This window comes from Carlito syrichta, unplaced genomic scaffold (assembly GCF_000164805.1).
Source record: "Carlito syrichta isolate Samal-C Ts95f unplaced genomic scaffold, Tarsius_syrichta-2.0.1 Scaffold312739, whole genome shotgun sequence".
NCBI lineage: Eukaryota > Metazoa > Chordata > Mammalia > Primates > Tarsiidae > Carlito > Carlito syrichta.
Genome location: NW_007256835.1, coordinates 815994 through 831806, shown reverse-complemented (window position 1 = coordinate 831806; position 15813 = coordinate 815994). Strand labels below are relative to the sequence as shown.

General features: G+C 47.9%; 3 protein-coding genes across 4 annotated transcripts in view; 1 reads left to right on the top strand and 2 right to left on the bottom strand.

Annotated features, from left to right (window-relative positions):
- Window positions 1-44: 44 nt before the first annotated feature.
- On the bottom strand, window positions 45-9640 carry COG8 (component of oligomeric golgi complex 8). The gene is made up of 5 exons (XM_008070035.2): window positions 9021-9640; window positions 7266-7473; window positions 5309-6136; window positions 1549-1717; window positions 45-496 (listed from the first exon to the last, which is right to left on the bottom strand). The coding sequence occupies exons 1-5, from the start codon at window positions 9413-9415 to the stop codon at window positions 234-236; spliced, it is 1863 nt and encodes a 620-aa protein (XP_008068226.1). The 5' UTR covers window positions 9416-9640; the 3' UTR covers window positions 45-233.
- Window positions 9291-12570, top strand: NIP7 (NIP7, nucleolar pre-rRNA processing protein). 2 transcript variants are annotated; one of them, XM_008070034.2, is made up of 5 exons: window positions 9291-9748; window positions 9858-9944; window positions 10031-10169; window positions 10964-11104; window positions 11899-12240. In XM_008070034.2, exons 1-5 carry the CDS (start codon window positions 9429-9431, stop codon window positions 12016-12018), a joined length of 807 nt encoding a protein of 268 aa, XP_008068225.2. In that variant the 5' UTR covers window positions 9291-9428; the 3' UTR covers window positions 12019-12240. The 2 variants fall into 2 exon arrangements, with proteins under 2 accessions (XP_008068225.2, XP_021574241.1); XM_021718566.1 differs by lacking the exon at window positions 10964-11104 and having other exon boundaries at window positions 9429-9748; window positions 11899-12570.
- Window positions 12571-14759: 2189 nt separating this feature from the next.
- The window catches only part of TMED6 (transmembrane p24 trafficking protein 6), a 9942-nt gene continuing 8888 nt past the window's right edge, over window positions 14760-15813 (bottom strand). The window contains exon 4 of the mRNA XM_008070032.1: window positions 14760-15166. Within this exon, the coding sequence (XP_008068223.1) occupies window positions 14933-15166 (234 nt within the window). The 3' untranslated portion in view covers window positions 14760-14932. The remainder of the gene's footprint in view (window positions 15167-15813) is intronic.

Sequence of the window (15813 nt, the reverse complement as noted above, 5' to 3'; positions counted from 1 at the left end):
CGCAGGGGACGCCGGGAAGCGTAGTTCGCACGCGCTTTCCGGGCGGCGAGTGCGACGGTCAGCTTTATTGTTTCGCTCCACCCAAGCACAAGAGTAACCCGGGAGCGCCTCCCTTTCTCTTTCCTCCCATGAACACCTTCGCAGCCTTCCGGAGCCCGCCTCGGCCGCAGCACCCGCACCTCTCCTTCCCGCAGACGCTGCTCACACCCTGTTCTGCCCGCAGGGAACACGGGCTAAGGCCCCTCGCTCGGCGGCTCCCCCTGCAGCAGCGGCGCCGACTCCACCTCCTCTGGTCCACCCTCAGGGCAAGCTGGAGTGACAGGCTCTGGGCTTGGCTCCTCGGCTGGAAGCGCTGGCAGCTCGGGCGCTAGCTCCTTCTCATCCAGAGAGAAGACCGGCTCTCTCCTTGGCAGGATAAAGGCGAGCGGCTCCTGAATGAGGCTGACGTCCACATGCCCAAGATTTCCATACTTGGAGAGCTGAGTGGGTGGAATGCCTGACCCAGAGGACAGGAAAGGCAAAACAGGAAAAACTTATTAGTAAAATTCAATATAGAAGTCACATAAATAAACTTTTAGAAAAAAGAACAGAAATAATTTCCACAATTCAATATGGGACAGGAAGCTACGCTGTAAAGGGAGACTGGAAAGTAATCTGGAGCAGCACAGTGTAGGGGGGATGGAGCAAGAGCTGAGACAACCGGGTGAGCACGGGCTTCCTTGTGACAGGCCCAAGGGAAAAGCCGGGCCACAGTGGAGAGCAGCCGCTCTTAGCAAGTGTGATCACTGACCTACTGCCCTTTGGGAAGCTGTGGCTCCCCAAACCCTCTCTCCCATCACAAGGGGGAAAAGGGAAGTGAAAGCAAATTGGAAAATAAAAAATATATATATTTTTGAGTCAGAGTCTCACTTTGTTGCCCAGGCTTGAGTGGAGTGGCACGCTCATGGCTACTGAAGCCTCTGCCTGCTGGGCTCAGGCGATCCTTCTGCCTCAGCCTTCCAAGTAGCTGGAACTACAGGCTTGCGCCACCACACCCAGCTAATTTTTATGATTTAGTTTGTAGAGACAAGGTCTCGCCATGCTGCCCAGGCTGGTCTCAATCCTCTATGCTCAGGCAATCCTCTCACCTCTGCCTCCCAAACTGCTGGAACTTCAGGTGTGAGCCACCACACCTGGCTGCAAAAAAAATATTTAAAAAATCCTTCTCTGGACATTTCAAATAAATGGAATCATATTATATGTGATTCTTTTGTGACTGGCTTCTTCCGTTTAGTCAGATATGACCACATATTGGATGATTCCATTTATATAAAATGCCCAGAAAAGGCAATCTATAGCAACAGAAAGAGTGCTAGGGATAAAGATGCTATCAAGGAATTACTACAAGTGGGCACGAGGAATCTTTTTTGGAGTGACCGAAATGCTCTAAAAGAATGGTGCTAATGGTTGCAAACTTCTTTACATGTACTAAGAAACACTGGTTTATAAAAATGGGCGAACTATTTAGTATGTGAAAGCAATTTTTAAAAATCCTTTTTTTTCTCTTACCTAAAGTCTGTGCTATCTGAGCTGGTGGAAAAAGGACTTGGAGACAGCGATTTAGATAAGGAACAAGATCCTCCAGGAAGACAGTGCAATACTGAATGAAGAGCTCTTGCTCCTCACTGCTCAAAGCAGCCTCTTCAGCCCGATGGAAGGCCAAGATTATTTTGGTTACCTAAAAGACAAGGGTGCTGTCAATCACTGGGCAGTCCATCACCACTGGCAGTATGTGAAACTAAGCAAAAACATGCAGCCCTCAAATTTCCATGAATAAAGTAATTTCAAACAGTATATTATATTGGTATCTTATTTTTTTTTTTTTTGAGTTGGAGTCTTACTCTGTCGCCCAGACTGGAGTGCCATGGCCGCTCCAGGCCACTGCAGCCTCGACCTGCTGGGCTCTGGCGATCCTTCCGCCTCAGCCTTCCGAGCAGCCGGAATTACAGGCATGCGCTACCACGCCCGGCTGATTTTTTGATTTATTGTAGAGATGAGGTCTCACCAAGTTGCCCAGGTGAGTCTCGAACCCGCAGGCTCAGGCAATCCACTCACCTCAGCCTCCCAAAACATGGGATTACAGGCTGAGCCACCGAGCCCAGCTTTTTTTTTGAGTGGAGTCTCTGTCACCCAGACTGGAGTGCAGTGGCATGCTTATGGCCACCACAGCCTCACACTGCTGGGCTCAGGTGATCCTTCCATTTTGCCCAGGCTGGTCTCGAACCCATGGGCTCAAGCAATCCTCTCACTTCCGCCTCCCAAAGTGCTAGGATTATAGGCATGAGCCACCGCGCCCAGCCTTACATTGGTATCTTATTTAAACTCAGAATCGTGGTCAGTCTTCACAATTCTGCCACTTTACTGATGTAGTTCTGACTCAATTTGCTTCTCTACTGGTATAGTTTCCAGTTCTAGTGCGGGAGTGTCATTAAATCATACAGAGAAGCCAGGCGCAGTGGCTCATGCCTGTAATCCCAGCACTTTGGGAGGCAGAGGCAAGAGCTCAGGTGTTCGAGACTAGCCTGAGCAACATGGCCAGACCCCTATCTCTACAACAAATTTTTAAAAATTAGCTGGGCAAGGTGGCACATGCCTGTGGTTCTAGCTATTTGGAAGGCAGAGGCTGAAGGGATCACTTGAGCCCAGCAGGTAGAGATTGCAGTGGCCATGAGCATGCCACTGCACTCCAGCCTGGGTGACAGAGACTCTGACTCAAAAAAGACAAAAATTATATAGAGAATGTATGGTTTTTTATTTTGTTTTGTGGAGACAGCTCTTGCTATGTTGCATGAGCTAATTTAAAACTCCTGGGCTCAAGCAATCCTCCTGCCTTGGCCTCCCAAAGTGCTAGGATTACAGGTGTGAGCCACAGCATTCGGCCAAATACATGGTTCTAGACTCCTGTAGGGGATGGACCAGAATTATGTTGGATCCATGAAAATGAAGCAAAACTATAAAACGTTTCCTTTTTTTTTTTGAGTTGAAGTCTCACTCTGTCGCCCAGACTGGAGTGCAATGGCATGCTCCTGGCCACCGCAGCCTCGACCTACTGGACTCCTGCGATCCTTCCACCTCAGCCTTCCAAGTAGCTGAAACTATAGGCGCGTGCTACCATGCCTGGTTAATTTTTGATTTATTGTAGAGATGCGGTCTCACCAAGTTGCCCAGGTGGGTCTCGAACCCGCGGGCTCAGGCAATCTGTTTGCCTCGGCCTCTCAAGGTACTGGGATTACAGGCTGTACCACCCAACCCGGCCTATAAAAGCTTTCTACTAAGTAAGACCTTTGAGACCCCAGAAAACTATAACTACTAGAAAATTGTATAAGAACACAGGCCAGGTATGGTGGCTCACGCCTGTAATCCCAGCACTTTGGGAGGCTGAAGTGGGCAGATTGCTTGAGCCCAGGAGTTCAAGACCAGCCTGGTCAACATAGCGAAACCTTGTCTCTAGAAAAAGTGAAAAAAAAAAAAGTAGCTGGACATGGTGGCATGTATCTGTAATCCCAACTACTTGGGATGCTGAGGTAGAAGGATCACCTGAGCCCAGCAGGTTGAGGCTGTGGTAGCAGTGAGCATGCCACTACCCTCCAGCCTGGGTTACAATGATATTCTGACTTGAAAATAAATAAATGTTTGATTACTATGACTACAATGAGATTACTAAATCTCATTGACCCTAAAAAACTTCAATGGTCATGCTTTCTTTTTTTTTTTTGAGTTGGAGTCTTACTCTGTTGCCCAGACTCAAGTGCAATGGCACACTCCCAGCCACTGCAGTCTCAACCTGCTGGGCTCTGGAGATCCTTCCGCCTCAGCCTTCTAAGTAGTTGGAACTACAGGTGCGCGCTACCACACCCAGCTAATTTTTGATTTACTGTAGAGTTGAGGTCTTGCCAAGTTGCCCGGGTGGGTCTCGAACCCGCGGGCTCAGGCAATCACTCACCTCGGCCTCCCAAAGTGCTAGGATTACAGACTGAGCCACCAAGCCTGGCCAATGCTCATGCTTTCTTGCTACTACAAGAGAACACGAACAGAAAGATTTTATGTAAGTCACAACTGCCATTGAGCTGTAAGCAATTACAGTATAGGGTACCATTAACTGTAAGAAACATCCCAATATCTATAGATTTAAATGTGTCAAAACTGTGCACCATGCTAGGATATTACTTTTATTTATTTTAAATTTTTTTTCAGTTGGAGTCTCACTCTGTCGTCCAGGCTGGAGTGCAGTGGCACATTCACGGCTACCACAGCTTCAACCTGCTAGGCTCAGGTGATCCTTCTGCCTCAGCCTTCCAAGTAGCTGGAACTACAGGCACATGCCACCACACCTGGCTAATTTTTGATTTGTTGTAGAGATGAAGTCTTGCCAAGTTGCCTGGGCTGGTCTCAAATCCATGGGCTCAGGCAATCCTCTCACCTCGGCCTCCCAGAGTGCTAAGATTACAGGCGTGAGCCACTGTGCCCGGCCCATACTAGGATATTATTATTATTACTATTATTACTTGTGTTAGGCAAAATTCTAAAATGATTCTCATGATTCCTGCCCCCAGGATCCACTTTTTTGTGCAATCCCATCTCCTTGAATAAAGACAGAATCTAAGACTTGCTTCTAACTACAATATAATATGGCAAAGGTGATGGATTTTACAGATGTAATTAAAGTCCCTAATCAGTTGCCTTTGAATTAACCAAAAAGGTGGCTCTAGCTTAATCAAATGAATCTTTTAAAAGAGGATACCTAAAAGAGACTCAAGCTAGAGAAATGCTGGCCTTGAGGAAGCAAACAGCCATGATGTGAGTCGCCTATGAAGAGGGACAGCCTCTAGAAGCTGAGAGCCTCATTTCTGCAACTGCAAGGAACTGAAACCTGCCACCCTGAATGGGTCTGAAATGGAACCCCAACCTCCAGATGAGACTGCAGCCCAGCTTTGACTGTACCCCTACAAGGCCCTGAGCAGAGGACCCCCGTTGGGCTGTGCCTGGACTCCTGACCCACAGAAACTGAGATAATAAATGTGTTTTAAGCTACTAAGTTTGTGGGAGTTTGTTATGCCACAACAGAAAACTAATACATCACTGAATCATTGCTACAGGCAAGCCACTTCATGGATTGTTCTAGATCCCATGAGGAGAGGTCTAACCAGAGCTTGTCAGCCAGAAAAATCTCTAAAACCACACTAACCCTCTCCAAGTCGGCAGGAACCACTGTCATACAGCCTGGTTTATCACAAAAGTCTGGCCACCCATTACCAAGGAAGGCACTCACCTTGGTAAGGGCATCTTCCAAGACCCCAGTCACGTCCTGTGCCAGGGCCACAGGGCAGCACAGTCGCAGATCATTGAAGGCAACTAGAATACTGTTGAGGAAGCAAGCCAGGGGTGGGAAGTCTAAGAGCACCATAGGTGGCTGCAGCGTCCCCGGCTGGGTGGCTGGCACAGCAGCAGGCATGCTACTGCTGCCCAGGATGGCTGGAGCCGAGATGAGGGTGTAGGAGTTCATTTCATCTTGGAATTTCTCTACCGCTTCCTGAACTGCTTTCTGGAAAGTGCTGATAGCCACTCGCTGGAAAACAGGAGCCAACTGGCCCCGGAAATCAGCCCCTACCCTACTGAAGGACAGCCCGAAGTACATGCACTGGCCCAGCAGAGAGTCCAGGCGGCTGCCTATCCCCCGGTAAAGGTCAGTCTCCAGCACCTGCAGGAACTGGGAGACTTTCTGCAGTACCCAGCCATGGAAAATGGCACTCTCAGTCACGGTGTGCTCACCCATGGCAGGGGGCAGCAGTGGGTCCTCATCTGAGAAGATGGCACGGTACTGGGTGATGATATCAAAGAGATGGACACGGCAGGCCTCAATGGTTTTTGTGATGTGGAAATAGGGATCATCATTAGGGATGGCAGTGAGGATGGAACGGAGCCAAGCATCTCGGGCCTGAAGAAACTTCACTCTCAGCTCAGCCTCGGTGAAGACATCCATGCGCCGCAGGTAGCCAATGACACGGAGGCAGGCAGGGAGCTGGATGTTGGTCCTCAGTTGCTGGATCATCTGACTCAGCATCAACTGCATGGACTGGCGCACTTCATTCACAATGCCCTGACAATACAGGGAGTGAGTCACCACATGGGAAAGACACTCTCCAGAGCCCACTCCACTATCCCTGAATATTGCAGAACAACATTCCCATTGCTTTCCTGAAGTATGATTTCCTAAAGCTGATGCCTGCAGGTTCACCAGCAAAGATCTGGTTGGGTAACTCCCTTGCTTAGAATGCTTAAAGCCCTCCAATGACTTCCCACTACAATCAACACAGTTGTAATGACGCACCAGGGCCTACAGGCCCTGCCTGGCTTTCTAGCTTCACCTGGTTCCCCTGTTGCTCACTATAACCCAGACACAAACACTCCAACTTCTTCCCATTTCAGCCCTCTGTACTTCTTGTTCCTACTTTCTGGTCTGCTCTCTCCCCAGATCTTTGCATGACTGGCTCCTTCTCATCATTTAGGTCTTAGCTTGAATGTTACCTCTCCAGAAAGGCCTTTCCTGACCACTCTACCTAAACAAATCTACTCTAGTCTCCCTCTATGGCGGTCCCTGGTTTATTTTTTTCAGACACCTACCAATATCTGAAAGGACCACATTATTTGTTTTCTTGGCAATTATCTAGCTTCCCACTGGCATATGAACTTAAAGAAAGCCAGGGGCAGCCAGGCTCAGTGGCTCAGCCTGTAATCCCGCGCCTTTGGGAGGCTGAGGTGAGTGGATTGCCTGAGCCCACGGGTTCGAGACCCGCCTGGGCAGCGAGACCTCATCTCTACAATAAATCAAAAAATCAGCCGGGCGTGGTAGCGCATGCCTGTAATTCCGGCTACTCGGAAGGCTGAGGCGGAAGGATCGCCGGAGCCCAGCAGGTTGAGGCTGCGGTGGCCGGGAGCGGCCACTGCACTCCAGTCTGGGCGATGGAGTGAGACTCCAACTCAAAAAAAAAAAAAGAAAGTCAAGGCCTTGTCTGCTTTGTTCACATTGTATCCCTAGCACCTAGAGCAGTGCTCAGTACATGATTAGCATGTATCTTTGAATAAATGAATGAATGTTGTATGTTCAGGCCAGCCTGGCTGGCAGAAACTGATGTGAAACATGCAAGGCTTTCTCCCTAATGATTCAGTCCTGACCACAGAATAAATGATTACAAGAACATCAGTTTGTCTCCGGACAAGCTGGCTACCTGGATAACAGGGATGGAAGAATATTTCCTTTCCAGTCGGCGTACATAGGCAGCAAGCTCCAGGGCCTCTTCACAGTAACTATTCCGGACACAGGTATCCATTAGCTGAGGAATCTCCAGGATTTCCAGGATTTCTGTGTGCCGATTTAGAGTCAGGGTGTTCATCCGGCGGTGGGAGCTGCTTTCCTCGGCTTCCTTCACAAAGTTCCTAATAACAAGCAGGAGAACGTTGGTCCCTCACTGCTCTGCACCCAAATCTTAGCTAGAGTTACCAAGCACTTACTATGACTGGGCACTGGGCTAGATGATCTATCTGATTTAATACACCACGTCTATGAGGTAAATAACATTTCATTTGAGGAAACTTGTTGTTTTTGAGTTGCAGTCTCACTCTGTTGCCCAGGCTGGAGTGCAGTAGCATGCTCACCGCCACCACAGCCTCAACCTGCTGGGCTCAGGTAATCCTTCTGCCTCAGTCTTTCAAGTAGCTGGAACCACAGGCACATGCCACCATGCCCAGTTAATTTTTTGGTTTATTGTAGAGACAAGGGTTCACCAAGTTGCCCAGGCTGGTCTTGAACCCCTGGACTCAGGCTCTTGCCTTGGTCTCCCAAAGTGCTGGGATTACAGGCTTGAGCCACTGTGCCTGGCCTAAGGAAACTTTTAATCCCAGAGAGGTTTAAGTAACTTGTCCAAAAACACACAGCTAATAAACCACTGACAGACCTGAATCCAGATCTGCCACTTACTAGCTGTCGCTGTGGCAAGGCACTTGGCCCTTCTGAACCTGTTTCCTCATTGGTAATATAGGGCCCTCTTCAGAAGGGTGTGAGAATTAAATAAGATGTGTGTAAAGCATTTAACACAAAACCTGATACAGAGTAAATGTGTCAGAGTAAATAAACAGAATAAATAAACAGTAAATAAGCACAGAATAAAATGTTCCTTTAATGTTAACTATTATTATTTTCATAATAACACATTAACTAGCTTAGAAGCCACAACCTTACCCCATATTTCCTCAGGTTGTAATCTTCTATGCCAATTTGTTCAGCTTCAGTTCCTGTCTCAGTCTACATTCTCCCTTGCTTCTCTACAGTTGCAGAGGCTTGCTTTATAAACTCCCCTAGCTATTCTGGGGCATGGAAGGGTACAAAAGATGTTCTCAAATGTCCAAAGGCTCAAAAGAAAATTAAACTCTAATCAAAAAAGGCTGCAAGGCAAAACTAGGGATAATAGGCTGAGGATCTAGGAAGGCAGAATAAGGCTAAAGAAGGAGCGACTTTTTGGTAACCTCTGATGACCCCAAATAAGACCACCTTGTCAGCTTCCGATCTATGAACGTTCTGAGGCAGCTCCAGTCGGAGCTGTTGTATATCTAATTACATAAATGTTCACACATATAAAGAGTGTTACCCATGTTGGACCCATTGATAAGTGCTTTGCACGGATTCTCTATTTAGTGCTCACAACAGCTCTACGAGGGAGGGATGTGCTCCTAGGCTCCGGTTTTGACTTCGAAACTTACTAGCTGTGTCCCCGGGCAAGTCACGAATCTCCGTCTCAACTTCCTCATACGTAAAACAGGAATAATAGTACCTACCTCGAAGCCTGTTGTGAGGGTTTGAGTGCATTAATAAAGGGCTCAGCGGAGAGCTGACACACGGCAAGCGCCATGTAAGTGTTAGCTATTTCTATCATCGGAAATGGCAGCTATTACAGTTAAAAAGCCCCTTCGCGCCTGGCCCGCCGCACCTGCAGCTCTGCTGGAAGCTGGGCAAGCGGTCAAGCAAGCGGCCGAGGGACGCCTCCACGTCGCCAAAGAGGCGGTGGATGCGCTCGGTGCACTCGGCGCCGCGGATGAAGGTCTTGTAGTTGGCGAAGGCCAGATCGCGCGTCTGCTGCAGCAGCTGCGCTCGCTCCTCTGCCAGGCGCTCGGGCTCCCGCCGCAGCCGCTCCAGCCCCGAGCCGCTCAACTCCCGGAGGTAGCGGCCCACGTCGGGCCGCTCCCGCCACTGGGCCTCGGGGAAGCGGTCCCGGAATAGCGACGCCAGGAGCCCTTCATCCTCCACCTCCCCGAGAGCCGCTGCCGTGGCAGTCGCGGTGGCCGAGGCCGCGGGTGAGGACGGCAGAGTGGCAGCCGTAGCCATCTTCCCAACAGCAATGTCACTTCCCTTCCGGACCAGCGACGGCGCTGGCTCCGAAATTAAGACAGGAAGAAGCGGCGCACGTTTCCGGTCTCTATGGTTTCCTATGCGTCCGGCTTTCTCTCTCCGGCGGTCCTCCAGGGTATGGGGCGCTAGCGTGAGGAACGCATGGCAAGGGGCTAGAGAGGCAGGCTTTGGGGTTGCCGGGGAGCCCCGGGAGGCCGACTTCCGCTTCCGCATACTGAGGCACGAGGATTCGGTGTTCCAACCCAGCGGGAAAATGAGGCCTTTGACTGAAGAGGAGACCCGTGTCATGTTTGAGAAAATCGCGAAATAGTAGGAGCGCGCGGGGTGGAGAGAGTGTGTGTGGGGAGGGGTGGGGCGCGGCCGCGGTGCCGAGACCGGTTCGTTCGGGCGCGGCCTCCAGCCCTCCTTTTGCCCCCAGTATAGGGGAGAATCTTCAACTGCTGGTGGACAGGCCCGACGGCACCTACTGTTTTCGGCTGCACAACGACCGGGTGTACTACGTTAGGTGAGGCAGGGCCTAGCGGGCAGCATGGACCCGGGGGAGCACCAGCCCCCTCATGGGCAGCCTTTCTCCCCCTTAAACCCCTTTAGTGAGAAGATCCTGAAGCTGGCTGCCAATATCTCCGGGGACAAGTTGGTGTCGCTGGGGACCTGCTTCGGAAAATTCACTAAGACCCACAGATTTCGGTTGCACATCACAGCTCTGGATTACCTTGCACCTTATGCCAAGGTTTGTGGAGTCAAAGATGAGGGCCACATCAGAACGCAGATTTTGGGCAGCTTCTTTCCCACGGAATTCCTGAAAGTGCTTGGATCAGTGTCAACACGTGCAGGTGTTCAGAGGTCTTGCTGCTTGAGCATGGTTAGGGGTACGGGGTGGGAGTGCCGTGCGGTTGCTTCGTCGTAGTTATCTCCAGCAAAGAAGAAAAGTCTATGCAGACCCAGCTCAAAATCAACAAGCACATAAGTGACTGACAGAAGGAGGATAATGGGGTCCAGAAAACGAACTGTTCAGCTGTCCGTAAGAGAACTTGCTTTTAGTGTTGAGGAAAGAACTTCCTGGCAGTTCTTTTCAGGGAATGAACTGTTTGAGGGAACCATGCCTCTGTGCCTCTCTCTTTTCCTTAAAGTCCTTTTAAGAAATTAATCACAGCCGGGCTCGGTGGCTCAGCCTGTAATCCCGCGCCTTTGGGAGGCTGAGGTGAGTGGATTGCCTGAGCCCTCGGGTTCGAGACCCGCCTGGGCAGCGAGACGTCATCTCTACTATAAATCAAAAAAATCAGCCAGGCGTGGTAGCGCACCTGTAATTCCGGCTACTCGAAGGCTGAGGCGGAAGGATCGCTGGAGCCCAGCAGGCGAGGCTGCAGTGGCCGGGAGCGGCCACTGCACTCGTCTGGGCGACAGAGTGAGACTCCAACTCAAAAAAAAAAAAAAGAAAAGAAATTAATCACATAGCCAGCAGTGAGCTTATCTGCAAGGATATAACTTAGTGGTTTTGCTGGATTTTAATTCTCTTTCTTACAGTATAAAGTATGGATAAAGCCTGGAGCAGAGCAGTCCTTCCTGTATGGGAACCATGTATTGAAATCTGGTCTGGGTCGAATCACTGAAAATACTTCTCAGTACCAGGGAGTAGTGGTGTACTCCATGGCAGACATCCCTTTGGTGAGTAGAGATGGTAGCTGTTAGAAAAATCAAATACTGGCTGGATGCAGTGGCTTATGCCCGTAATCCTGACACTTTGGGAGGTGGAGACAAGAAGATTGCCTGAGTCCAGGGGTTCAAGACCATTCTGGGCAACTTGGCGAGACCTCATCTCTACAATAAAAATTTAAAAATTAATGCAGGCGTGGTGGCACATGCTTGTTGTTCCAACTACTTGCAAGGCTGATGTGGAAGGATCACCTGAGCCTAGTGGGCTGAGGCTGCAGTGGCCCTGAGTGTGTCACTGCCCTCCAACCTGGATGACAGAGTGAGACTCAACTCAAGGAAAAAAAAATCAAATGCCATTTTATTCAAGGAGGATGTATGTTCAGTCTGTATACTTGAGAGATTATAAATTCTCAGCACCTTTTACATTTCTCGAAAACAAGAACTCTTTGGTTTTTGTTTTGTTTTGTTTTAAGTTGGAGTCTCACTCTGTCACCTAGGTGAGTGCAGTGGTATGCTTACAGCCACCATAGCCTCGACCTGCTGGGCTCAGGTAATCCTTCCCCCTCAGTCTTCCAAGTAACTGGAACTACAGGCACACACACCACACCTGGCAAATATTTTGGTTTATTATAGAAAAAAGGTCTCGCCAAGTTGCCCAAGCCAGTTTCAAACCCCTGGGCTCAGGCAATCCTCTCGCTTCCACCTTCCAAAGTGCTGAGATTACAGGTGCCAGCTACTGCGCCTGGCTTTTTTTTTTTTTTTTTTTTTGTCATTGAGTGACTTGTGTATCTTCTTTGGAATCTTAGGGTTTTGGAGTGGCAGCAAAATCTACACAAGACTGCAGGAAAGTAGACCCCATGGCAATTGTGGTATTTCATCAAGCAGACATTGGGGAATATGTGCGACATGAAGAGACACTGACTTAAAACAGAGTCATTGCAAGGACTCAGGTTGTGTGGAAGGACCGAACTTTGTTTCCTTTGTGTAGAACCATCATGTTGAGTTTTGTCAACACTGCGACCTCTTCAACAGTTTCTTTAGTTTTATAGTCACTCTGTCACTGACATATGCAGACTGGATTCATACACAGAAATGGGGTTTCAGATCTTTATTGATGTGTATCTAGAGTACATTGTTTCATATTTGAATCAGAGGGCTTCTTGTTCTGAGTAACAGGTTTTATATCATTGGAACTAAGGACAAGAATAGCTTATTGTTATCTGTGATAACAGTTTGTTTTCCAAGCTCATGATAAGCACACAGTGGATTTTCTCTGTTATTAAAATCATGAAAAATAGGTCTTGCCATATCAGAATAGTAGGCCATATCTGAGATTTTACAAATTAAGAGCAACTTATTTCCTATACAGTAAATGTTGTGGTATGGAAGGAAAAGGTGGGTCCAGGACAACCCCCTTGGGTTCCCTCCCACTGTGGGTACTTTTCTGTCCTCTCATTAAATCCTGCTTTTAAAAAAATAAAAAAGCCAGGCTCAGTGGCTTAGCCTGTAATTCCAGCACTTTGGGAGACAGGCAAGTGGATTGCCTGAGCCCACGGGTTTGAGACCAGCCTGGGCAACTTGGCGAGACCTTGTCTCTAAGATAAATTTTTTTTTTAAATTAGCCATAGCATTTTGGGAGGCTGAGGCGAGTGGATTGCCTGAGCCCACGGGTTTGAGACAAGCCTGGGCAACTTGGCGAGACCTTGTCTCTAAGATAAATTTTAAGAAAAAAATTAGCCAGGCGTGGTGGCACATGCCTGTAGTTCCGGCTACTTGGAAGACTGAGGCGGAAGGATAGCCTTAAGCCCAGCAGGTTGATGCTGGGGTGGCCGGCCATGAGTGTGCCACTGTACTCCAGCCTGGGCAACAGAGTGAGACTCCACATCAAAAAAAAAAAAAAAGGAGAGAAAAACTTAGGTCCAAACCCCAGTTCTGCCACCTACCAGCCATGGATGAGTCATTCAACTTTAATAAGTTTCATTTTCTTCTGTTTAGAAAAAATGCAAGACTTTAAAAACAGCTTTAACCGTCTACCTAAGAATGGTTTTTAGAATTAGAAATCACGATTATAAAGCATTCAGCACAGTGCCTGGGAAATTATATGTATTAAATAAATGATAAGAGTTATTTTTATATTGTATATGTGTTTCTATTACTAAGTGTAGGTTCTTATGAGTGGGATTTAATTATATTATCTTTTTTTTTTAACAAGCTGTTTTCTCAGTTTTTCTTTTTCCTGGATGTGATGATCCCATGCTGATATGTTTTTTTCATTGCTGTGATTTCATACAGTTTCTCTTATGACCTTTTCCTAATTTGCCTGGATTGGACTAAAAGAACTAATCACAGACCCTGAAATAAAAATTCAGCTCCTTCATCCTTCTCCATGCCTCCCAAAGTTATTTTTGGATTACTAGAATACTTTTTTTTTTTAAGTGGAGTCTCACTCTGTCACCCAGACTGGAGTATAATGGCGTGCTCACGGCCACTGAACCCTCAACCTGTGGGCTCAGGTGATCCTTCCGCCCCAGCCTTCCAAGCAGCTGGAACTACCAGGCTCAAGTCACCATGCCCAGCTAATTTTTTGATATATTGTAGAGAAAAGGTCTCTCCACGTTGCCTAGGCTGGTTATGAACCCCTGGTCTCAGGCAGTCCTCTCGCCTTGGCCTCCCAAAGTACTGGGATTACAGGCTTGAGCCACTACAGCTGGCCTTTTAAAATACTTTTTAAAACTAATAATATTTTATAGACAAGAATTTTAAAGACTATATTATAAAATGAAACAACTTTTTAGATAAATATACTGCTTGTTTTAAATTCTAAAGGCAGGCCAGGTGCAATGGCTCACGCCTGTAATCCCAACACTTTGGGAGACTGAGGTGAGAAGATTGCCTGAACTCAGGGGCTTGAGACCAACCTGGACAACATGGCAAGACCTCGTCTCTACAATAAATAAAAAAATTGGCTGAGTGTGGTAGCACATGCCTGTGGTTACAGCTACTTGGAAGGCTGAGGTGGTAGGATCACCTGAGCCCAGCACGTTGAGGCTGCGGTGGCCATGAGCATGCCACTGCACTCCAGCCTGGGTGACAGAGTGAGAGTATGACTCAAAAAGAAAAAAATTCCAAAGGTGACAGCTCTAAAAATAAAACATTCTCAACTGCAAAAAGGCACTCTACCAACTCCTGCTTTTATATGCAAGTGAGCTTGATTTGGGCCTATCTTTTCAACTCTTCTCCCTTCTGAGGTTTTTTTTTTTTTGAGTTTGAGTTTGAGTCTCACTCTGTCAGCCAGTTTGGAGTGCAGTGGCACACTCACGGCCACTGCAGCCTTAACCTGTTGGGCTCAGGCAATCCTTCCACCTCAGCCTTCCAAGTAGCTAAAACCAGGTATGTGCCACCATGCCCAGCTAATTTTTTGATTTGTACAGATGAGGTCTTTCCAAGTTGCCCAGGCTGGTCTTGAACCCGAGGGCTCAGGCAGTCCTCTCACCTCAGCCTGCCAAAGTGCTGGGATTATAGACACGAGCCACCGTGCCCAGCCAAAGGTTTTACTTTAACCACTAAGTAGACTCCGTTAAGGTTCGGGGACTGCTGTATGATCAACAGTATTTTGATGATACCATTTAATACCTACTTTAGAAATAGCCAGTCTCAGAACTTTTTACATTGTTAATATTTTGTTGCCATTTTTGCCTCTGTAGATGAGTGTAATAGACTAAAAACATTAACAAGAGAGATTTATTTTTTCCCCCATATCCTTACAAATGTGATTTGACAGAAGCTTTGACTAAGCTTCTGCCCCAGAAGAAAAGAGCCATGTGCTGTCATCACCCTGGCTTAGCATCTTGGCTTCTTTGTGTCTATAGTTGTTGGGGCATTGAAGAGACGCTTTAAGAAATACAGCTGCAGGATCCCAGAAAGAATAATAACAAGGCTCTGGACTGTCGACCACCAGTTCACATAGTTATAATTTGATTGGAGAAGGAAAAAGTCAGCCATTTTTCTCATCCGTGCAAAATTGTAGTATCGCCACATGTGAAAGATATTGTTCTGCACTTTTCGTGTACTCTCCTATGGGAGAGAAAGTAGCATAAGGTAAGGGATTCCCCTTTCCCTTCCACATCTAGCCTCACCCGGGTGCTCACCAGCACTACCCTAAGTTATCTGGAAGTTGAGTAATTTACTTATGTGATACATAATACTCTTACAGTTGATGAATGCTGGTTTTGTTGTATATGAAAAATGGTCTAGACTTTAGGTTTTTTTGTTGTTTTTTTAGAGTTGGAGTCTCACTCTGTCGCCCAGGCTGGAGTGCCATGGCACACTCATGACCATCCCAGCGTTGACCTGCTGGGCTCAGGCTATCCTTCTGCCTCAGCCTTCCAAGTAGCTGGAAATACAGGTGCGCGCTGCCATGCCCAGCTAATTTTTGACTTATTGCAGAGATGAAGTCTCACCAAGTTGTCCCAGCTGGTCTCAAACCCACAGGCTCAGGCAATCAGCTTGCCTCAGCTTCCCAAAGTGCTGAGATTACAGTTTGAGCCACTGAGCCTGGCTGACTTTAGTTTTTAAAACTTTTCATAATTAAAAACTTCAGTGAGCCGGGCTTGGTGGCTCAGCCTGTAATCCCGCGCCTTTGAGAGGCTGAGGTGAGTGGATTGCCTGAGCCCACGGATTCGAGACCCGCCTGGGCAGCGAGACCTCATCTCTGCAATAAA

What these genes read in the sequence shown, in the direction of transcription:
- COG8 (XM_008070035.2), bottom strand. Translation starts at nt 9,415, where the DNA reads ATGGCTACGGCTGCCACTCTGCCGTCCTCACCCGCGGCCTCGGCCACC. An exon ending in AGCTTCCAGCAGAGCTGCAG is followed by an intron (nt 7,474 to 9,020) that starts GTGCGGCGGGCC and finishes GCTTGTTATTAG; the next exon opens with GAACTTTGTGAAGGAAGCCG. An exon ending in TCAGATAGCACAGACTTTAG is followed by an intron (nt 497 to 1,548) that starts GTAAGAGAAAAA and finishes CCTCTGGGTCAG; the next exon opens with GCATTCCACCCACTCAGCTC.
- NIP7 (XM_008070034.2), top strand. Translation starts at nt 9,429, where the DNA reads ATGTCACTTCCCTTCCGGACCAGCGACGGCGCTGGCTCCGAAATTAAG. An exon ending in GACCGGGTGTACTACGTTAG is followed by an intron (nt 9,945 to 10,030) that starts GTGAGGCAGGGC and finishes AAACCCCTTTAG; the next exon opens with TGAGAAGATCCTGAAGCTGG. An exon ending in CCATGGCAGACATCCCTTTG is followed by an intron (nt 11,105 to 11,898) that starts GTGAGTAGAGAT and finishes TTGGAATCTTAG; the next exon opens with GGTTTTGGAGTGGCAGCAAA.